The sequence below is a fragment of the Crocodylus porosus genome, unplaced genomic scaffold (genome assembly GCF_001723895.1).
Source record: "Crocodylus porosus isolate Cpor-Errol unplaced genomic scaffold, CroPor_comp1, whole genome shotgun sequence".
In the NCBI taxonomy this organism is placed as follows: Eukaryota; Metazoa; Chordata; order Crocodylia; family Crocodylidae; genus Crocodylus; species Crocodylus porosus.
Window position 1 is genome coordinate 31426212 of NW_017728914.1, and position 23088 is coordinate 31449299.

General features: G+C 45.3%; 2 protein-coding genes across 10 annotated transcripts in view; one reads left to right on the top strand and one right to left on the bottom strand.

The window, feature by feature from the left end:
• FAM13B (family with sequence similarity 13 member B) overlaps positions 1–8108 on the bottom strand; it is a 65132-nt gene extending 57024 nt beyond the window's left edge. For 5 of the 7 annotated variants that reach the window (XM_019535154.1, XM_019535157.1, XM_019535155.1 and 2 more), the window contains exon 1: positions 561–601. The gene's annotated coding sequence lies outside the window, so the exon portion shown is untranslated. Of the gene's footprint in view, positions 1–560; positions 602–8015 lie in introns of those variants that run through there. The other 2 variants (XM_019535153.1, XM_019535151.1) reach the window with 2 other exon arrangements.
• A 54-nt stretch (positions 8109–8162) lies between these two features.
• On the top strand, positions 8163–22581 carry LOC109310122 (thymosin beta-11-like). Of its 3 annotated transcripts, none has more exons than XM_019535159.1 (3): positions 8163–8243; positions 20917–21026; positions 22232–22579. In XM_019535159.1, exons 2-3 carry the CDS (start codon positions 20927–20929, stop codon positions 22273–22275), a joined length of 144 nt encoding a protein of 47 aa, XP_019390704.1. In that variant the 5' UTR covers positions 8163–8243; positions 20917–20926; the 3' UTR covers positions 22276–22579. The 3 variants fall into 3 exon arrangements, with proteins under 3 accessions (XP_019390704.1, XP_019390703.1, XP_019390705.1); XM_019535158.1 differs by lacking the exon at positions 8163–8243 and adding an exon at positions 19895–19995 and having other exon boundaries at positions 20919–21026; positions 22232–22581; XM_019535160.1 differs by lacking the exon at positions 8163–8243 and adding an exon at positions 19981–20001 and having other exon boundaries at positions 20919–21026; positions 22232–22581.
• Positions 22582–23088: the final 507 nt, after the last annotated feature.

The window sequence follows — 23088 nt, forward strand, 5'->3', positions numbered from 1 at the left end:
GGTGGCATGTCGGGGGGGGGAGAAGCAGCTCCCGCTGCTGTGTACACCCCGGGAGGGCATGGGGGTGGGGTATGCCCTTGGATCTGCGTGGGGTGGGCTGGGCTACAGCTGTGGGCTGGAGTTACGCAGGGTTCTTCCTGTTGTATATGGGGGGTAGGGCGTTGGGCCAGGGCTGGGCTCTGGGTGGGCATGGCAGCACTAGGAAGGGGACGGTGGCTACTGCCACACCAAAAAAATTCACCGTAGGCCCCCTCCCCGTAGCCCTCCTCCCAGCACCACCACCGCCGCCCGTGCCCATCCTGAACACAGCTCTAGCCCAATCCCCCTCGCCCACACACCAGGAAGAGCCCAGCACAGCCCCACATGTCCCTTCCCATGCCCTCCCAGGATGCACACACAGGCAGGAGCCACCCCGCACCCCTCAGAAAAGCTGTGGCTCCATCCCATGGCCCGCCCCAGCTGGGCAGCACCTGCCCCACTCCTCCCTCACTGCAGGGGCCTTGATCTGCTTCCCACATGACCCTTCCCTTTCCCCTCCCCTTCCACCACAACAGACTTACCAGCTGCACACAACTCTTCAAGCTGCTGGGCTGTGTATCAGAAATCGGATCAGTATCAGATGATATGCCTCCTTAAAAATCGGCTAAGGGTATCGCCCCCCAAAATCTCTATCGGTGCACTCCTACAAAACAGCTAGAATTAAAAAAGGTGCATAATGTTAGAGTGCATAAAAATATTTCAATTTTCTCAAGTGTAGGATGAAGGAGAGCAAGTTATATTTACTTATGGGCCTGTAACAGTTTACACACAGTATTTCCGACGGACAATTTAACTATGCAGGTGAATGCAACACACAATACACTTAAGCATGAATAAAAATCATCTATGTTTTGAAAATCCAAAATATGGATTTTATATAAATATTTCATAAGAAACTAAACGTGCTTAAAATTAAATTGGAAATTATTAAATATTTAAGGCTCAAACTTAAAATCATTAAAGATGCACCATCTTTGATTCCCCCACATCTCAAGTTTTAACAAGTTAAAGGGGTGCTCCTTTTTTATGTACTTCTAACACTGGGCTGTCCTACTCTCAGGCAGCCAGGTGCTTCATAATGCAGGGGCAGACAGGGACTCCCCAGGTCTCTCGCATCACACAGGCTACCCAATGCTGCCATCCCTCCACCCACGCACAGTCCAGCTCTGAGTCTCCCAACCACAGTCACCATATGCAAATAGCTTCCCCTTCCCTGCCCAGCACAGACAGCTCATCCCTGCTGCATGCGGGGCACTCTCCCTGGCCACATGGACTACCCAGCTGCAGCGCAGACAGCCCAGCTCCCTTTTTTGCCGCAAGTGCTCCAGTTGCATACCCACCCAGTTTCAGCCGCCAGGGCAGGAGCAACTCTGGGAGAGAGTGGCAGCTGGGTGGGGAGCCCATGGGCTGCATACTAAGCTTTTAAGAGCCACATATTAAGCCTTCGCAGACCACCAGTTGGACAGAACTGCTCTATTAAGGTTAGCCTAAGATTTCCAAGCATGTCCAGTCTCAGGGACTGCATTAAGTACCTATATCATTTTCTGTCTTTCCAATGGATTAGTATTTACATTTTAGCAAATGCAAGTCTCATTTTTTGTTGTGCAAAAAGACTGCAAGTCATTTGGGTAAAGGCTATTTAGCTAGCAATCAATAAATTAGACTAAATAGAGGAAACAAGTGAGACGTTGACTTAGAATTGGAAAAAAAAAAAAAAAAAAGTAGTGAGACAGAAATCACAAGTAAAAAAAAAAGTCTACTGAATACAAAGTGGTTAACAGCACATTTCTAGAAGTAGTGGATAAAACAAAAAAGTTAGGATTCTGAATAAAATACAGTATAACCTCATAAATCCGGCATGCTTGGGACAGAGCAGCTGCTGGAAATTCGAAAATTCCAGATTTTTAAACCGGAGCAGCGGCATGGGGTGGTAGATGGAGGTGGCAGCCGCTATATGCAAGCTTCCCCTTCCACTGCTCTGGGACTGGCCACCGCTACTCTGGATTTTTGAGAGTTCTGGATTTTTTTATATCCAGATTTATGAAGTTATACTGTACGTGTTAACTTGTGTAACTGCTTGAATAACTATAAACAGGGTAGTTATTGCCTTGGTTAGCAAAAAGGAACAAATTTAATACAAAGATTAAATTTACGTGCCAAACAACATTTCTTAATGATAGTTTCAACCAAGGAGAATTCTCTTTTCTTTAAAAATACAAAGTACAAGACAAAAATAGATTAATTTTTTTTAAAAGACATTTAAATTATGTTTCTTGAAACCTGACATGCATCAAGACAAAACAAACAGTAATTTAAGTCACTTTAGTTGAAAAGTCTGTCCGGCTGGATTGATTTCAGGTGACACTTTGAATCCCATTATAGTTTATAGCTACCAGCCTGGTCTAAAAACGGATTTCTGATAAAGTTTGTGATATTTTAAACAAGTACAGACTCTAATATAGAGAGTTTGAGCCCATCTTCCAATTCAGTTACCTTGAATGCCTTTTTAAACTATGCGCACACATACACATAAATATTTATTTTTCCTCTAACCTCTTAACATGATTATCATCAGACATCTTCCCCCAATTAATTGAACTGGAATTCACTGACTGTAAGGAAACAAGCCTCAGCAATTTTGTCTAGTATCAAGAGAAGTATGTACACCACACTGGTTCTTTCTGTAACTGGGTATGTATGAACATACAAAACACCAGATATCTACTGAACTAAAAGTATTAGATTATCTCCCACTAATGGAGTTCTTCCCTACTTGCTCAGGCTCAGAAGATACGCTCCTAGCAATATGACAAAAGAAATGTAGGCAAATAATAATAAACACATCTGTACTTATCAGAAATAAACTATTATTCCAAGAATTAAATCTTGCACATTAAAAGTGATTAAACTGACCCATTTGCCATTACTAAGGAATAAATATCACAGGCGATAACAACTGGTCAATGTTTTTGGTTTGGGGGGGGAGGGGGGGAAGAGGGGTAAAAATAATGTATTATGCAGTGTTATCCCATGTCCTCAAAATTGATTCTAAACAAAGGAAGGCCATTTAATGATTAGTAACCTATAACAATTATTTTTATAATACAATTTTTTCTCCTCCTCACAAATTTACTCACCAGTCATTTTATTGCAAGAGGATGAATCTGTACTCCATTTTCTTCACATATTGAAAAAAATGTAAACCCTCAGAGATACAGTACCTAGCGACTATCAATAGGGATACGTATTGCTTATAATAGTTACACAGAAAAAAGTATTAAATAATGTTCAGGTGTATATCACATTTGTAAATGTAATAAGATACCCAAACACAGATTTAAATATACATATATATCCTATACAATGTTAGGCATTCTTTTTAGAAACGGTACACTGATAAAATACTGCAATCTCTTTAAAGACCTGCCAAAGCCCAAGCAAAAAGAAAAAGAAGCGAAAGATCTACTATCTACACATAAGTGTATTAAAAGATATTATTTTATATTCACTTACTAGCTCAACTCCCCAAAATGAATAGCTTTTAATCAACTTAAAACAACATGCCTATTTCATTTTATTTTAGCAATGAATTTGAATTAAATGAAACCACCAAACACCAGAAAACAACAGTGATTGTTTGCTCGGTGCTGTACACCCACCACTGAACTGTGCCAGGTTCTCTCCCTCAGCTGCCTCTACCAATGCTCATGTGCAGAATTATAAAAGGAACTTACCGCTAGCACAGATCCCATCTTATTCATAAAAAGTCACTACATAACAAGTCTTTTGTAGTTTATGTAAAGTTAATTATATTTGTCTTCCTTGCTCTATAATGTAAAATTGCACTCCATCAAACAAGCCGTTGTACTTGCCACCCCATCAGATAAAAAAGAGAGCTAATAAATGTTATAGCATTTTGAAAAAGTACGACGATACAACTCGCCTTTGAACAGGAAGGAAAGTTCAGTAAACCTATTTAATCTGAGAACGTCACATTCTGAAAACAAAGCTGCTTAGTAAGTGTTACTGCCAAGACTGACTTCTGTCCAGAATTCAAGTTACTTTACACAAATACCTAAAAAAGCATATTATAAATATATAATGCACTTATTTATAATAAATTAAGATATCCTATTACAAAGATTTTTGTTTGGCCTTCTACTTCCCCTCTTAGAGACGGGAACAGATACATGCATCCAAACTCAATCCCTCACAAAACACGGAGCGTGGCCTGTTTATAATAGAAGGCACAGTAATTTGCATCTTGCAGACTAACTAAATCAGAGATCCATAACACAAGCTTTCACTGGTGCAAATCTACCTCGACTTCAGACTAACACAGATAAGTACCTCTCCTCTTAGATAAAGTACCTCTCACAGATAAGTACCTCTCCTCCAGCTTCTGTCAGGGGGACAACCACATGCCAGTAAAACAAAAGGTGGTCCTACAATTCCAAATTTTTGACTGCAACAATCCAAAGTCATAGCTACAGAATAAAGCTGTTTGAAAAAGACATGCATGCAAAAGGGAACTGAAGCCATATGACAGCTGTCTTCCTCTGACAAGCATTTCTTGGTATAACTTCAACTACAATCAAATCTGCAGACATCACCAAAACTGTAAAGGTATAAGAAACACAGGAGAAACAACAGAAGTGACCTGAAGGGATTAAAGCAGTGGAGGCTGAAGGCAAGGAGAGACTGGACACTAATTAATTGTGAAGTCCAACACTTGAGGAGAGGACAAATATTCCCTCAAATCAAACACACAGCCACAAAGTTAGGGGAAAGGCAGAAGGAAGGACACACTGCTATCTACACCCATCAACACAGGGAGTTTAATTTTCTTCTGCTTTAATAATAAGTATTATTTTATATAATCAAACACACACAAAACAAAGTGTTAATATTGTATGTAGAAGGCTGTCCTGTCATTCGTATTTTCACCTGCAGAGAGCTCTGTGTGCGCAGTGTAAATACTCAACCTACTGGCTCTACAACATTCTGTTCTTATAGACAGAGTGGTCACTGTTAAAAATCTTTAAAATTGCTTTTAGTAAGTGATTAATATGACCAGTGCATACAATTAGTCTTAAATCTTATTCTTAATAAATTCAAATAGAGCTCTCTCTGTGTACTGTGTGTCCATGGACTGGGTCCTCATTATTTTTGCTACTGTGACAGTAGAGGCACAGCAAAAAGCGTATTTAAAATTCAATTTACTTGCTTCCACTGCACTTTACTTAAAACAAAATGCCCAGAACAGATCCAGCAAGGTCTCTGCTATTTGTTTCAAGAATGAGGTGTGTTCTTAAGAAAATCTTAGAAAGAAGTACGCCAACCCTCTGAACAGCTGCCATTTCCCTCAGCTCCTATGCAGAAATGCTGTTTGGAAACATGTGAAAGGGTAAGGGTTGAGGTGTTGTACACCACTTTAAAAAGCGCTTTGCTGAATGATTTGTTACGTCTGTTCTCATGAAGTCAAATTCTGGCTGAGAATAACTATTCTATTTCAGTTGATGAAAAATTAGCTAATTTTTGGCAACTCTGCTTTGTGGCTGCTTCCAAGTCTATGCTTCATTCTCCAACAGGCCCTCCACATTCTCGCTCTACACTTTCTTTCAAAGTGGCAACATAGTGTAGCCAGCAGGTCTTAGCAGAATCATGAACAAGTTTCAGGTTTCCGAACAGGATTCTTAACCTGTTATTGAACTTGAATCTTAGCCGATTGGATTTTTGCATTGTCTGTGAGAACCTACACAAATTTAATCGCAGATTAATTTTTCTGCGCAGTTTGTACTGCATGGTAATTTCCCTAGGACCACAGAGTAGATCAGTTCTAAAAAGAGAAGCAAGCTAGAAGCTGGTTACAATGAATACATCTTTTATTTTCAGCGTGTGGGTGGTGCAATGCAATGCTAAAAATGCACCCTGTCATAGCTGTATCTAGACTGTTTTCTGGTTGTGTTAATAAAATAACAAATCCTGCTGCGGTGTAATAATGAATAGCTATTTTTTGGTATGTCTGCCTGTGTTACTCTTCAGGATACTGTGCTCCACAATACAGTGTACAGTAGCCTTTCAAGGAGTTTGTAACTCAATGGTGGGGTAACAGCTAACTGTTTTATCTCCGTAGCCTGTGCACTGAGCTGGCAGCAGAACCTATTTGGCGTTGTGTGCTGAATTTAAGTAATTCTGTTTGGATGTCATTTCTGCCTCCATCTACAGCTCCTTTCCAGGAAAATATACTGAGACTTATGCTCCTTCACACGTCCAAATTTGAAAACTTCTGGCCAGCCAGAGCACAGTAGGTTGTGCTCACTTTCCTACGAACTTCAGAAGCAAGCACTGCTCTTACTGGGCTATCAGCATCTGACTCCAGATCAAAAGCAGACATTCAAACAGAAGCATCTCTCACAGAAATCAAGCTGTTATCGCAAAAAGTATGACAGCACATGTATTAAAATGGCTAATCTATGTGCAGAATCTTTCCTTTGAATAAAGATTAAACCACATACAATGGAATGTCACCACACAAATTTAACGAGCAATTGGAAGTTGCTCAAGCCCTACAAGAGAAAAATAAGAACATACACAAGACAAAACAGAAGAGAACCAAACCAGAACTTGCAGCAGCATAGTTAAGACATGAACCTCTCCAGAGCACATGGGAAGTAGATGCTATCACCCAAGGACTAAACGAAAAAGGCATCCACCCACATCGGCTGGGCTCCTCCCTGATGGCTTCCTTGGAAGCAGCTATAAAAACCACTGACTCTATTTAATTGTTCCTCTTAACATGACTGAGCACATTTTCCAGACATCAGCGAAGAAGACCTGTTTATACATCCAATCTTTGGATTTATTTTCATTATTGTAGAATTCACTTTTCCAGGGCACAAACCAGGACACCATGGTACTAAACAATGTGCAAACACAGAAAACATACATGGCCCCTGCCACAGAGAGCTCACAATTTAAGGTAAAAAGTTATGCTCCCTGAATGACATTAAAAAGGGACCCGATGTAACAGGAAACAGCATGCCTTTATATTGCGATGTTGGGAGGTACATTAAGTATGGTCATATATAGAGACTTGACCAACTGGTTAGATGGCAGAAAAATCTTGATATTTCCTTCTTTTACAGAACCCAGCAGGATCTGGTTTGGTTCTGTCCTGTCCCCCCTACATTCTTATTCTGCTCTCTTCGCTGAAGGGCTCAAGCACCTTCCAACTGCTCGCTGAATTTAGGAGGCATTGTTAAACACCCGAAGAGCACAAAAACTGGAGTCATTTATCAATCACCCAGAAATAAAGCAGGTCAATTCCTGAATTTTCCATCCTCCGACTGATATACAGCTATTTTCTTTTCCTTTCGAAGCACTGCCAGGCACCGCTGGCACTTTGACAAAAGGCCCACCGTCCCAACTTGCCTACCGAGATTTTTCTCGCAAGCCCTCGAGAGGGTAAACACATTCTCGACCTGCCAAGAAAACCTTGCCGCGCATTTGAGCGGCAACTGCCTCCTCCCCGAACACTGCTTGGAAATGAAGTCCGGCTGCTTTAATACGTTGGGCTTCCCTTCGTTTTCCCTGAGAGAGAACGCAGGGCTGGAGGAGCTGGTGCGCCACTTCTCTGGAAGCTGCCGCTTCTCCTTGTTTTGGGCACCGAGTGCGGCCCCTCCACGGCTGTATTGAAGGACAGTGAGGCAGGAGTGGCGATTTGGGAGCAAAAAAAAGAGAGGACACGGGAGGGGTCTCAGGTGTAACCCTGAAGGGTCTGAACCCCCCAGCAAACCCCCACCTCAGCTGCCTCTTGCAAGGCAGGGTGCAGGCCCCCTGCAGCCTGTCGGTGTCGCAGGGAGGCCCGGGAAAAGAGGGGGAAGGGGAGAGGTGTGGGGGGGACCCCTGGCAGGCCCGAGCCGCTCCTCTCCCCCGCCCCTCAACCCCGGCGCATGCGCAGTGCCGCCCCTCACCGTTGCCGGGTGACTCTCCCTCCCCGCCGTCCTCAGCGCCGCCGGCAGCAGCAATAGGTCCGCGCTCTGCCCCGGGCCCCTGCGGCACCCTCGCTTCGCTCCGCGCTTCGCCCAGCCGCTGGCGCAACCTGGATCCGCGGGGCCCTCCGTCGCGCAAGCTCTGTCCGCCAGCCCCGGGTGCCTCCAGCGTAAGCCACGGCCGCTGCCGGAAGTGACGCGATGACTGACAAGAGCAACCGCGCGCCTGCTTCTCCGCCCCGCCCTCCCGCGTTCCCTGGGGTCACGTGCCGCGGGCAGGAGGCGGGGCCTGGCGAGCCAGCATGGGCACGGCTCAAAATGCCCTCTCACCCGCGACCGTTAACTGCATTCGCAGCGCGGGGGGCGGGGCCGGGAGCCCCGTGGGGGAGGTGCCTAGTACCTGAGCGGGTACCTCGTGCGAGCCCGGGGCGCGTCCCTTCAGCCTGTTGCGCCTGTCACTACCACCCCCGTCAGGCGTGAGGGGGGAGTTACCCCTTCAATGCTTGTGAGGGGCAACTCCCCTCTTCATGTCTGTCATCCCCTCACGGACCCCTTCAAAAGACAGTGTCCGCTTGAGGGGACAAGTCCCCTCTTCATGCCTGAGCCTCCTACTTCATGACAGACACAAGGAGTGGAGTTACCCCCTCAGGTGTTACCTCCTCAAAGACCCCTTCCAAAGGACACCTGAGGCGGTAACTCCCCTCTCCATGTCTCCCATCATGAAGCAGGAGGCTCAGGCATGAAGAGAGGAGTTGCCCCTTCAGGCAGAACCCCTGCCCCTGCCCTTCCATTGCAGACAAAAGCTACTGCCTTCCCAGCCTGCCTGGGATTGTTTTGGGGGGGTCCAAGCCCTTTGTGCAGGGTGGAAGCAGTAGAGTCCACTCCTGACCCTTCAGGCTGAAGGAGCACCACAGGGCGGGTCCGTGGGCTGGATCCCCCACGGGTTCAGTGCCTGGATCGGGCCCTGCACTGGCCCATGGGAAGGCTCCCCATCTACGTGGAAATTTGGCAGTGGCAATTGGTATTGCCACAACTGCTCTACTGGCAAATTTCCAGAGCCGTGGGGCGTGCGGATCTGCAGTCCGGGGGTCGAGCACCCCGGTCCAAAGCACTGGTGCTCAGCCTTTGGCCCGATGGGCTGTGTGAGCACGGGGCTAGTCTGCAGGCAGGGTTGAGCCATGGGCCGGATCCAGCACGGGGTCAGCCCACAGGTTCTCTGGTGCGCCAGCCCCACCTCATCCATTCCCACCGCTCGGGACATCATAGCAGTGACTCTTGCCACCGCTCCCCGCCAGGCAGCTGCCAGCTCCAGGGCGGGCCCTGCGGGCTGCGTGACACCAGCGCGCAGGCTGGAGGTTAACCATCACTCTATGGTATAATTGTGCAAAGACAAAAAGGAGGCGTCACTTTTTTTTTTCACACAATATTTCTGCTCACTTTGTGACCATTGGCTGGAGGGGTAAGAGTTGTATTTTCAGAATCAAAACACAATTTTGGGAGCAACCGTTCCCTCTTATTTGCAAATGGTACATATGCCAGTGTTTGCAAGATTATTAAACACTGCCCCTCATCATACACAAAGTTTCTTAAGCCCAAATTTTCTAAGCCATTATATGGAAAGACTAGGAATTTAAAGTGGTGACAAAGGATCACACTTGAAAATGTTAAAAACAACATTTTGTAGACAGAAGTTACAATGCTCCACTCAAAACTGGATAACAGAGTGTCTGCCACTAATGGCTTTTATTAAAGCCATTAAGGAAATTAAAATCTGCTCAAGAAAAAACGATTCAGGAAGAGTCTGTTCTCAGAAAGAACTTGTAATACGGAAGAGGAAAGGACATACAGATGAGGGCAACATTAACTGTGTATCACATGATTTACAGGGTTTGAAAGATTTCGGTTTGTTTTGTTTTGTTTTTGATTCTTAACTTTACCTATCTATATTTTTATGTAATCGGTCACAATATTGCTGATAATTTAAAATGATACGTTGTCAGATTTTTTATCTCCAGCACGCCCCCCCCCCATTTAGTGATATCTATTGTTCTGTCTTTGCAAAAACTTTTTTTCTCCTTTTTTTCTAGCTATTAGTTGCTTTGGGAGGGGAGCGGGGGAGAGAGGCTATGGTCAAGCAAAGTGACCTTTTCGGGGGTCTCTATTTATTTGCTGTCAATCCGCTTCCACAGTGGATTTTCGCACTTTAACCTTTAATAAGATTTTGTAGCTCCAGGGTGAGCATTCAGCGCTGTGCAGTGTGAAATTCAAGCTGTGTTCTCCCTCTCGTTTCTACCGCCTCATTGCCAACAATAAAGATACTGGAATCAGAATTTAGCCGGCAATTTTGCTGATGATACATTGGAGGGAATGGACTCCAGCTGGCTCTGCTGCAGCTATGTTGGCCAGCTGACAGGAGTAAAACTAAAGGAAATCTGACAGAGGAAACACAAGTGGGGGATGGGGGAGAAAGAGGACCGGACTATCAGCTCTTTATGGCAGGCAGGTAGGCAGGCAAGGAACGGGCTTCTCTGTTTCAGTGCGAGATGTTCTATTCCAGCTCTAAACTGGCTCCGAGTTCACCTCTTTGTGCCAGTTGCTCGCCCCACCTCCTTTCAGATGGCTCTTACTTTCTCTGTAGGGGGCAGACATATGCAGCGCCAGACTGCCTTCTTGAGTCTTTTCTGCCCATCCGTATGCTCTTTTTGTGTTCTGACCCCCCCATCTTCAAAAGTTGGAGACAGTTTGGGCATTTTGTCAACCTCCTGCAAACCAGGGAGGGGAAAGGAGAAAAGAAAATGGCAACAGATCTCCAAGTGCAGTCCCAACCACACAAAGTTTCACACAGCAATCCTGCAGCCAAGCAGCAGGCATCACAGCAGCAGGGCTTGCCCTGCTCCTCACCTTACTGAGCTCACCCCTTCCCATTTAAGGTCACGTGCCTCTTTTTACCTCATCATGGCATTCTGCAGATCTCATAGCAGATTGCAGGGTACTTTAAGAGACACCAGAGCTAACTTTAATTTACCTTCCCTTGCAAGGCCGACAAACCTGCACTGAGCTTTGCTTCCAGTCAGACTGTACCTGGTGGCCAAGCCAAGACGTTTAATCTATCTTGGGTATCTCTACACTATGCTGCATTGTAGACCTCCTCTGAGAGCAGACCTGGGGCTATGGCACTCTATATTAACAATTTTAATCCCACAAGCATAACCACAGTGTCTAGCCCAAGAATCTTGCAGAGTTTCCGTGGCTAGTCACTCATTAAGCAACTTGGTAGGGCTGATTCTGAGATAACTATATCTCTGTGGTGTAATTACAGTGGTTTCAGAAGTAATTATTCCTATTGTCACTGATGTAAGCACAGTAGAATTGGGACCACCATTGTTTCCATTGGTCCTGAACTCTAGAGGTGTGACCTAACATGGCTTCCACCCAAAAGCCTTCCACTTTTGGCTAATCCTAGCCAAATCCCTAGTGCAGGTTGCAATACTGTACCTTGGCATTTTAATCAATTCTGCATTAACAACCAAACCTGAAGAGTTTGTTCAGCAATACCTCTGTTTTTTCACCTTAACACTGAATCATAGATTTCTGAGGTCCTTCCGTATGCTGAGACACGGTAAGATACTTCACCTACTCTAATACCCATATCATATATGCCAGCATTTCCATTCATGATGGACTACTTTGCATCAGCAACACATTTACCCTTTTTTAAGCTGTCCATCTAATGACTGAATTATTTGATGTGCCTCCCTAGGTATGGGAGCTAGGTGTGCCCAGTTCTCTCTTGGACTCTCCCTATTGATATCTGGTAAATACTGGCACATAAAAGACCTTTTTGCTCCGAAGAAGAATTGACAAACAACCAAAGCTTTTTGGCTAGTTGCTTTGCAGAGTTTCTTTCCTTTCCTTTTGTTTGCTTACAAAAAGAGCGACTAAGTCCCAAGACTGACCACTGGTTTTGCTCCTGTTAGCTGATGACAGAAATACACCTTGGTCAGGATTTACCAGAGTGGTCTCCTCTTCTGACTGCTGGGTCACCCTGAGCTTCAGTTCTAGGAAAAAGAAACACCCACAAATATCAGTGCAGGCTGGGGGATCTATGAAGATCTGGCCCAGGGAGCCAGAAGTGTGTCTCCAGAGGAACATCTAGACATCATTTTTTAAATGTTTCCCTTTACTAACAAATGGCATTTCACAACACCAAGCAAGCTGGGCAAATCTACGTCATCTCCAAATAGTGCAACTGGGAAGACAGGTGACTGGGGCAGTAGCTGTGGATGCCATCTTTGGGGAAGGCAAGGGAGACACAAAAACAACCAATACTGCCATTAGCCTGGAGGCAACCAGAACTGCCCAGTGAGTCATGGCTGCCCAGGGAACGGAGCTGCTCTGCCACACCTGTGTTATCCCCATTTTATGAGGGGAGACATTAAGGTACAGGAGGTGCAAGAGACTTACCCCAAGATCCCAGAGAAAGTCTGTGAAAGATCCCGGATCTAAGATAATAGCTTCCTGTTCCATTTTTAAGTGATAATAAGACTTTTCTTCTTTCTTTTCTGTAGTCCTTAAACAAAAAATAAATTCCATGGCACCTCGAAGTAGGATTTGACGGCTGGAATTCAGTTTGGATGGTGACATTTTGTCCACCTGCCTACCTACAGGTTTGGTAAGCCAAGTATTCTTCTCAAGTTCACAGCAAAACCTATGCTATCATGCCACCGCCTTCAAAATAGCTGTTAATCACTAGATGAGATGATTCCCATGTAAATGTATTTTAAATATCACTTTGGCATAAAATTTGCTAGCACTACATAAACTGAGTAAACGAATTATGCTTCTTTATGTTATTACTTTCATTATTAAAATAAACCTTCCCACCATGGAGAGCTTCTTCCTGCTTTTAGAGAGGCTCGATCTGTCTCTTGGAACTAGATGGGGAGCACTTAGGAGTGCAGGGCAAACATTGTTTTATGACTCACTTATATGGTGATCCCCCAGTCCTGGACCTGGGTAGGGGTCAGTTCAACCCCATGTGCAATTTAGATTAACTAAAGGACAATTTAATCTTTTTCATTCCACTCCTGCACACAGCTATTTGCCTTTGATGCGTCACCCAAACAGTGACACACACACAATGTGTACATTGGATACAACTAAGGCTTCAATGCTACCTGCTTTCATGTTCCTTTCTCTTGCTTTTGTTTAATGTGCTGTATTTAAGGGCACTTGTTACATGTGCTCTGGGAGTAGTGGTGGGCAGCGCTTTAAATCTAATCGGAGGTGGTTCAAGCACCTACTCAGTGCCTTCAAGAGAAAATTGGATGTTTATCTTGCTGGGATCCTATGACCCCAGCTGACTTCCTGCCCCGGGGCAGGGGGCTGGACTCAGTGATCTTCCGAGGCCCCTTCCAGCCCTAATGTCTATGAAATCTATGAAGTGCCACAGCATCTCATGTATCAGCATCCCCGCACTTCAAAATGGCAGTGGAGGTGCTTGAATTAAAGCTTGTTCAAACAAGCTTTAGTTCAAGTGCACCCCCCCCCCCATTTTGAAGTGCAGGGATGCTGATACACAGGATGCAGGAGACTGCTGGAGTGTGATAATTACCATATTCCAGCAGACTCGATTAATCGATCCTGCTTCATGCTGTTCCCCCAAGCACTACCAGGAGTGACTAGAAATAACGGTCACAAGCTGGCAGATGGTAAATTCAGATTAGACATCAGGAGGTGCTACTTCACTGTCAGGGAGACTAGGATCTGGAACCAGCTTCCAAGCGAAGTGGTGCTGGCTCCTACCCTGGGAGTCTTTAAGACAAGGCTAGACAATCACCTCGCTGGGGTCGCTTGACCCCAGTACTCTTTCCTGCCCTGGCAGGGGGTCGGACTCGATGATCTGCTCAGGTCCCTTCCGACCCTACTAACTATGAAACTATGTCAGCATCAGATGTCACTGACTTAGGTTAAATTGATTTATTGAATTTGTCTCCCAGATCCCCTCCAGATTCAAGTTAACTTGCAGTCCTGCAGCATCCCAGGGGGCTTTTCATCTCCCTGCACACGCACCCCCTTACAGGGTGGGTGGGCTAGCCTTGGTCCAAGCTATCTACTTCAGCCAAGGAGAGAGCATGCTCTAGGACCCCCTGGCTTCTGGCCTGGGCCACTGCAGGCAGGTAGCTGCACTTACAGAATCAAAAGTGAATGTCTGTTCACTTGCTTATCGGTTCAGTCTGCACAACTTAGACTACCTTCAAAGGTTGAATCAATTCAGTCTCGGGCATTTTGACTATCTGTACTTGTAGTCTTTCCTGCTTCAAGATCAATATTGTTTCCTTTAGCAGTGTCTAACAGTTTCTGGATTCATCTACCCAAGGCCAAAGCCTAATTTTTTTCCCCTGCAATAGGGACTTCTAACCACTTGGAACTGGTTGGGGTCTGTTGTGGAGCGAGAGCTGGTGTTTCAAACCTAGCAAGTGAGCCACTTCCTAGTGCCCCAGATGTTAACGGCAGAAAGGCTCACTGACTACCCTATCATACAGAGCAGCTGGGAGCAGGAACTGTGGATCATTAGTGACAACCATTAATTCTTTTCCTTGCAATGGACAAATTAAGTGTATAATTTACAGGCTGTCCTGGCCAAGCAAGGAAGAGGCCATTCATATAGCATCATCAATGAAGCCTGCTGCACACTGAGCTCCAAAATTTGGTCCTCTGGGATTTTAAATGAAATACAAGACAGCAGCTTTAAACTGCCAGTAAACAGGGGAATTTGTAAGAAACTCAACAGTGCTGCATTACCAAAGCTGTCACATTTCTAGGAGTATGATCCAGGTTAAAGTGAATTATGTACCACTGGTCACCCAAGGCCTCTTTAGCTCATTTTTTCTTCATGGCTATTAATTGGAAGAGATGCAGCTCTGACCAAAACCTGTCTTGAGAAAGAAAGAAGAGACACTAAAGGATTGAGGCTGAGGATTGGAAATTGTTTTAAAAGAACATTTCTGTATCCCATGCGCTGTGCTAGTGCAAGCATCTTCCAGCTGTACACTGAGCACAACACATGTGTCAAGTACTTGCATCCTCACTCTCCCCAGGACAGAAGCATAGGCAGTGGAGAGTTTGAAGTGTAAGCACAGAAAGAGAGTGGGACAACAAGCTGCATTTGTTAGTCAAGGAACGTGTCTTGGACTTAGAATAGAAGGTGGTGAGTGAGGTCTGTAGTGATCCTCCGTTTCTGTGGTGCTAGGCCTCAAAAAAGTGGTGATCTCATTAACAGGCTGAATATTTGGTCACAACTCCACCTCAGAGTCCAGGGGATGGCTCCACCTCAGCCACCCCGTTTAACCTCAGGGAGCTTCAGTGTAGATAGCCTTGGCCCAAAAGCCATTTACAGAAGCATGTCTTGCAAATAATCTCAGAACACTCCTAGTTAACATGGGGCTGAAACTAGCAGCTAGAACAGAAGGACTTTCTACGCTAGGCTTTTCTCTTCTCCTCCCCCCATCCATAAACAGCAATGGAGATGAGAGGCAAGGCTTGACAACCAAGGAAGAAAGGAAACAACCTAGTTAAGGAGAGGAGCATGCACTGGAGAACCAGTGTCAACCAATCTGGATGTTAGCAGCATAGCAATAGAAAGGGAGACCACTGCCAGGAGGAGCCTTTTCTACACACCCAGGATTCATTGTCTCCTAGCCTGGGAACCCGACTCTGTTCCCAAACATGGATATTTTTTTTGGCAGGCAGATGGAACAGAAGGTACAAAGAGGTCTAAAAAAAGCTTTTCAGGGAGGGAAGTTGTATTATTTTTTTCTATTCCACTCCGCACCCAAGACAGCTGATGCTCACTAACAGGCCCAATCCTGCTCAGGGCTGGGCCCCTCCTGGGATGCAGCAATTGTCCTCAGTTCTCACTGATCTGGGATCAGACCCAGTGTTTCTGACCTTGCAGATGAGAGGGCATGCTTCTCCCAGCCTCTTCAAATGAACTCTTGGCCTTCAACACCAGAAATACCACAATATTTTTTAAAAACGAAACCACTTTTATCTTTGAGTGGGTGTGTTATTTCAAGACAGCATTAACATGATTATAAAATCAGTTGTGTCAGCTTATTGGCTCAGCTTCAGGCTCTGATCTGCTACAGCGTCTGTTCCTCTCAGCAGCTGCTCACATTAGCACACTTTGACCCCCTTTCTCTCCAGAGAGATACAAGCAACCCAATTCCTATAGTTATAACCAGCCATTACCCGGCCAGAGAGAAATTCCTCATCTCATCACAACACCCTCTCTGGCTTCACTGAAATTTGGCACCTCACAGCCTCTCAGTGGGCCACCTTCTCCAGGACTTACAAGTGCTACACCCAAAAAAGGGTCATGACAGGGTCGTTCCCAGAAATGATATTCTTGCTTTGCCAGAATATCCTGTCAAAGCAAGCCCATGAGCAGAGAAGCTCCACCCTGTTGAGGCTCTCTCAAAGGCCCCTTGGAATGGTCCTCCCCACACAAGCACCCTATAAATGTTACCTCTTGCCTGGCACCGCTGGGGGGAGTGGGGTGCATGTGTCTCATCCTGCATGTCAGACCAATGCACAGTAGCCTGGTGCTCTACGTAGAAGGTGACTCACTAGAACCACAGGGTCCAGTGCCAGCAGGGTTGACTCAGACCTTCATTTCCTTAAAGCAGATTGACATAAAAGTGCAGCTTTTGCTAGAAAATAGAAGACTATTTTCCCTTATATGTGACCTTATCCATACAGCCTCATTGCTCCTGCTGACCAGAAAAAACAAATCCTAGAGCATTGTTCTGTTGAAACGAGGAGGTGGTGTTGCTCCACTGGCCTTGACAATTTTTTTCCTCTCCCCAGTAATGCACTGGTTTCCTACTCTTCCCTCCACCCCCCCCACAATGATTGTATTTCGCTCGCGGAGCAGTAGTTCCAGGAGTTGTCAATAGCTCTGGAATCCAGTGACAAAGAGCGTCATGTTCATGCCAACAATTTTGATGCTGATCACGTTAGCAGGGATTTTCAGCTGCACTGGAATTGCAAGGTACAAAATTTCATCAGGCATCTTCAGTGACACAAGCCCTGACTCCACCCAGGGCACTGTCCATCTATTCGTCCCTGCACCAGCCTGGGCACAGAGGTTCCTATGAGAAAATAAATGGCACATGGTATGTGGAGCAGCCTGCAAGCAGGAGGTTTCCCATACTTTCGTTCAATCAGCACGAGTGAAATGCTAATAACTTGTGGAAACTAGGCAGGAATCGTTCTGCAGTCAAGGTGCTAGTTATACTCGTGGGTGCTGCTAATTTGAACGGATGGTAAGAACGTCTCCTTCCTCGTTATTGCATAATATCCATTTGCCATTGCCACATCAAAAGAATCCCCGTTTGAAAGCTAATTATCTACAAACAATGGATCTTAAAATCCTTTTCCTGCCCCTAGACTTTCAGCCTATAACCAAACAGACCTCAGTAAAACGAGCATTTTGGGGGCCGCTCCCTCAAACACTGTGCTGCTGTAGGCAGGCAGCTTCCTAAACTGGAAGCAGCATATCCACCGATGCATGGTACTTGGGGCACTGCTGAATGACTGTGCCAGTTAGCTTGCCAGTTCTGCTGTGACGACACGGCTTCTGGTTTAAGGAGGATCCCCTCAACAGCAGCACACATGCTTGAGTGGCACCACTGCCACTTCACCATCTAGACCTAGCCTGAGTCACTGAGAAACAAGAACTCTCTCATTGTTGCATGAGCTGCAGAGGCAGTGAGATGTGTGGGGAAGGGGGAGATGACCAACTGTACAGGGAAAACTGTAAAACGGGCTCTCCCCAGAAGGGCAGATTTGTCCTAGAGGTCTCAGCATTCAGAACTGGTGCCAGAGAGCTTGGTTTCCAGTAGCACACCACAGCAGAGAGGCTGGATTCTCGGCATGCTCACACCGTCTACAGAAAAGCCACATGTACCTCTTCTGTTGAGCTCTTCTGAAAGGCTGTCCTCTGTTGTGGGTGCTGAGCCCTTCTGGCTGGGCCTGGGCAAATCTGGCCTTTAGCATAGACTCAGTTCCACCCTCCTCCTGAAACACTGGCCAAATTGCTCTCAACTGCAGGAAGCAAAACACACCAAAAACACAAGCCCGTGCCTTCAATCATAATCCCAACTGCTACCTGTAAGAGCAACATATTGGAAGAAGCACAGTTCAGGGGTTTAAGTGGTACTTCTAATCATTTCATCTGCCCGCTTGCATAACAAGTTGATGGTGTCCCTTTAAAGGCTGTCTAAATGCCAGATCCTAGCTGTGGGTAATAGCTAGCGTTCACATAGCAGCTGTCTTCCTGCTCCATCCCTTGTGTTTGGGGCTGGAAACATTTCTATTTTTGAATAATTGGTGGAGAGGAGGAGACAAATGCTGCCGCTTAGTTTTGGTTCTACATGTCAAAATGGACCCTGCACATGCAGAAAGCCCCATTCACCTGGTAATCTAGGGCATATGGCAAGCCTGCTGTCTCAGAGCCTGGAGAGGAAGGTGGATTAAGGAGCGTGTAAGTGGCTTGGAGGGCTCTGGTATTTATTAAGCCTGATAGATAAAAGGGATTACACATATGGGTGTACTTGGTAAGTTGTGCTCATTGCTGTAATTTAGCTGCCTCTGGGACAAAAGGCTAGGCACACTCTACAAACGCACACTCGGTGATTATGTTTTCTCAGCGTACAGAAGTCAGCCTCTGGCTTCAATCAAGCCCTGCTCCCAAGTCCACTAAAGCAACAGAAAGGGCCATGTAAATCTCAGTGGGCTCTGAATTAGACTCCAAATATCCAAGAGTCCTCTGCCATCAACCATGTAATAGCTGAACCGAGACTAGCCAGATTTTGTCCAAAAAGAGGCTTACTCCTCAAGCAGGCTTGTTTAGTAGGCCTGGCTGAAAACTATTGAAGGTGGATTTCGTATTCAGAGACGCTGATACACCTTTCAATGCACCAACACCAACAGATGCTGCTGTAACGTTGGCTACTAGCCTGTTCGCTAAGCTGTGCACTCCCATTCCGCCATAACAATAATACACATTTCAAGGCTGAGCCAAGTATGTGGAGGGCTCCCAGAAATCACGTGGCTCAGTGACAACACTCTCTGAGCACGTCCCAAGTGTTAAGAGGATTCCCTGGCAGTAGAACTAAAGCCATGCATGAGGTTTGGACAGGTTGGACGCAGGGTAGGGCTATGCAAATGGCATAAGACGCTCCATGGTATATGTGCAAGTGGCTGAATCTGCATCCAGGGAAAGGAGGAGGTCCTGGTCATAGGCAGTTCTCAAGTCCTCTTCCATGCGATAAGATTGTATGAGGGCTCTGAAAACCATCCCAGCTGTGAGGAGCAGCTCTGTAACCATGGTATCATTTGGGAGAAGATGCTTTATCCTATTTATAATTATTTATTCCTAGCAGCAACCCACTTGTCTTCACTGGTCTCTAGATTTAGTCAGAGACTGTAGCGAAAAGCATGTGCTTAAATTCCATTATAGTCAAAGGGGCTTAAGTACCGGCTCAAGTGCTTTGTTGAATTGGGACCTGAACACTATGACAGGACATGCAGTTACACATACTCTTCTAACTGCATGTCTTATGTCAACCGATAGCACAGGCACTGGAAAATAAGGAAAGGATAGGCAGGAAACCTTAATTCTAAATATCCTTATTTTGGTACTTTAAGGCACGACACAGGATTTAATTCCATTTTTGTGTGTGCATATTGACTTCTCCCTAGCCTCCTTCCTCTACTTTCTGCAGCAAGAATCTGTCCTTTGCCTTAAGGGCTGAGCTACCCTAGCAGCAAACTTATCAATATTAATAAAGAAGGGCTGGGATGGGATTGGGGGGAGGGAGGGATTAGCATGACCTTTTGAGACTCACACTGGCTCAGACGGTCGCGAAGCAGCTGAGGAGAAAGCAGCAAGACGGTAACGGCATGTGGCTTTTAGTACCTTTTCCATTTTTCCCCCCCTTTTAATCTGTGCTTCTGTTGTCTTGGTGCTGGTAGCAATAAAAATCAGGTTAACTTAAGAAAAAGGATGGGAATCATTTTCTCAGAAATCTCAGGGCCATCCGGGATGGAAATTCCATTGAAGGCAGTGGAATTGTATGCGGGATGAATTTTATCCTAAATAGCAATTAAAAAACCCAGCAATTAGCCTAGGGGGGATTGACAGGTGAAGTGTTTAAAGCTGGTACATTGGCTGGATTTTTTTTTCTTTTTAAATAGAGCGTAATCAAAAACATTGAGCATGCGACTTGAATATTGAGTGGGAGAAGACACAAAGGGTTCTGTGAAGGATTCCTCCTTTTGTTAAGCACAATTGTATACAGCAGCCAGCAGAAAGAAAGTGTGTGTGTGTGTGTGTATTTAAAATATGCTACAGGAAATATATATTTTTTATTTTGTTCTTCATTTCCAATCCGTTATTAATCATTACTCAAGCCATATTCTCAGGTTAGGTTTTTGGCTTTAGAGTGGGCTTTGTGGTAGTCAATATTTAGAAAAAATTATGGATTGTGCCAAATGAGAAAGTTAATATACTGTCTTTCATGAATGTCTTTTCCTGGATTTAGAATATGATTTGTAAACATTTCTTCTTAAAGAGATGGAGAAAGATTTAACAAACAAAAACCTTATCTTTTTATTTTAATTTTCAAAGCAGAGAGAGAGAGAGAGAGAGAGAGAGAGCTCTTGCCTGAATCAATCCAGGAAGCATGTGTTAAATTTTTTATTTAAAAAAAAACTAACATTATTTTCATTCTAGTGCAGAAAATATTTTTCGTCTGGCTCATATCATGGCCCCAGCTAATAAAACCCTGGGCGTGTTTTTTTCCCTTCCTTTGTTAGGACCCATCATGTCCGACAAGCCAAATTTTGCAGAAATTGAAACATTTGACAAGACTAAACTGAAGAAGACAGAAACCAGAGAGAAAAATCCACTGCCCACTAAAGAAAGTAAGTGCTTTTGAGGTTATTTGCACACAGGGCAAACCAGCATATAGCATGCCCTGTAAATAATATGCCAAATTAATATTAACCATAGGAATAATGACCTAGACTCTGACTTTAAAAATTGAACGACAAATTAGCCTGGCCTCTGATCACAAAAAGTGGTTATAACAGACTTTGTATTTTTTGTCTGCTATATTATTACTCATTATGGGACTGCTCTTTACTCCCCCTGAAGCCAAAATTCCCAGCAATTGCAACAGGCAGCAGAATCAGGCCTTCTATGGTTAATATTTCCCCCAGTCTCTCCAGAGCCGTAACGCATAGGTAAGTTCTATTGTTAGAGGCCCTTGTCGAGCAGACTAGTATTCCCGGGAACTGCATAGGCACACATGGAGGAACCACGGCGCACACCACCACCCCCTGCTGGACAGCACGTGTCACACACAGGCATATTCAATTCTCAAGAATGAGGCAGGTCAGAGAAGTCCAGGGCAGAGTGGAGGCCGATTATAACCCATAGGGAACAGGACATTTTCCTTAACTCGCTTCCAGCACCCTGTCATTTTTCCTAGCTGGATCCTCTGACCCACCTCCCCATGTCCAAGGTTTGCTTGTAGGTGTGGTCTGTATGTAGCGTTAGACAGTTACCAGGTCAGCCCCTTCACACTCCTGCATGACCTCAGTGACCCGTTTCCTTAAGAGAGAGATTGCTGGGCAGAAAGCAAGTCAAAGTCTCTTCTTATAAAAGGAAGCGCCCTTGAATCCAACTAGCAGCCTCCAGAGACATGGGGGTAGGGCCAGACTTTCACCAGCTCAGCTGAAATGCATCTTTTTTACTGTTGAGCATCCCCTACTACTGAGGACTTCCCAGCAAGGTCACCTGGGGCCAGAACCTCCTGACACGCTGGCTCACTAGTGCCAGCCACTGAGTCATGCTGAATCCTGCTCCCGTGACCCAAAAATTGGGGTCCCATAAGGAAGGAACATTTGCATGCTACATCCTGCACACAGTGCAGGCCTTCCCTATGGGAACGGAGAGGGCTCCAGCGAGCATGCCTACTGAAGTCTGTAAGGGACTCTTGCTGTCATCATAACACAGAAGAGAAATCGGGGTGTCCCCTGGCTTTAAAGGTTTCTATAGAAACCTCCATTTTACAGTGAGAGGAGGACCATAGCTCACAACACTGTTTCCTGTGTTTTTCTGGCAGCTATCGAACAGGAAAAGCAAAGCGAAAGCACCTCCTGCGCATAACACTGAAGATGTGACAGACGTCTGTGGGGTTTGGCTTCCTTTCTTCCCCCCCAGTTCACTGTTGGTCGCCTGTTAATTTAATATCCATTTATTTTTCATTGTCTGGGGAAGCGGAGTTGTTTGTTTTTTAAATGAAACATTGTGAAACCGAAGAACTTGTTGCATTTGTTGTCCTGAGACTGTGCCCTGAAACCCTGTGTGAACCCCGCTACTTGCCAAAAATGTGCTTTGTCTAAGAGAAACAATACTGGTTTTCATAACTATGTTGGCTTCTAAACCTCACAATAAACAGGTTTCTTTTGAGTATTGTTCTTTGATAGGCTTACGCTTCAAATCCTGCCTAGCATTGCAATAGTGCCTACGCACCTCAGGCACGTTGGGGCCTACTGTGCTGGGCGCTGTATGGACATGACATTGTGGCCTAGTAGCACTATCTGTGAGGACGGGGCAGGGAGTAATCCCAGCTGCAAGCCGCAGGCAAGCAAATGGAGCGGAGCCTAAAATATCCCACTCTTCCCTCAACCCCCAGACACAGCCCATCCATGGATGGCCATCCTTCTGCCTGCAGGATGGAGAGGCAGTGCCAGCCCTGTGGCAAGATAATTCCCATTTTTGTTCTTCACAAAACCCCCCGCTGTGGCAGTAGTGTCTGTGACAGGGGTGAGTAAGGGAGGCCCCTGTGATACTATCCTTCAGACTTGGGCAAGCAATTCATGTCTGGACTCAACTTAATGGTCACTTCTCTATATTAAAAACAGAACCAATCCCATGCAGCCAGATAAATCGCTGCTTTCCTCTAATTGCTTTGGCAGC

What these genes read in the sequence shown, in the direction of transcription:
- LOC109310122 (XM_019535159.1), top strand. Translation starts at nt 20,927, where the DNA reads ATGTCCGACAAGCCAAATTTTGCAGAAATTGAAACATTTGACAAGACT. An exon ending in TCCACTGCCCACTAAAGAAA is followed by an intron (nt 21,027 to 22,231) that starts GTAAGTGCTTTT and finishes TTTTTCTGGCAG; the next exon opens with CTATCGAACAGGAAAAGCAA.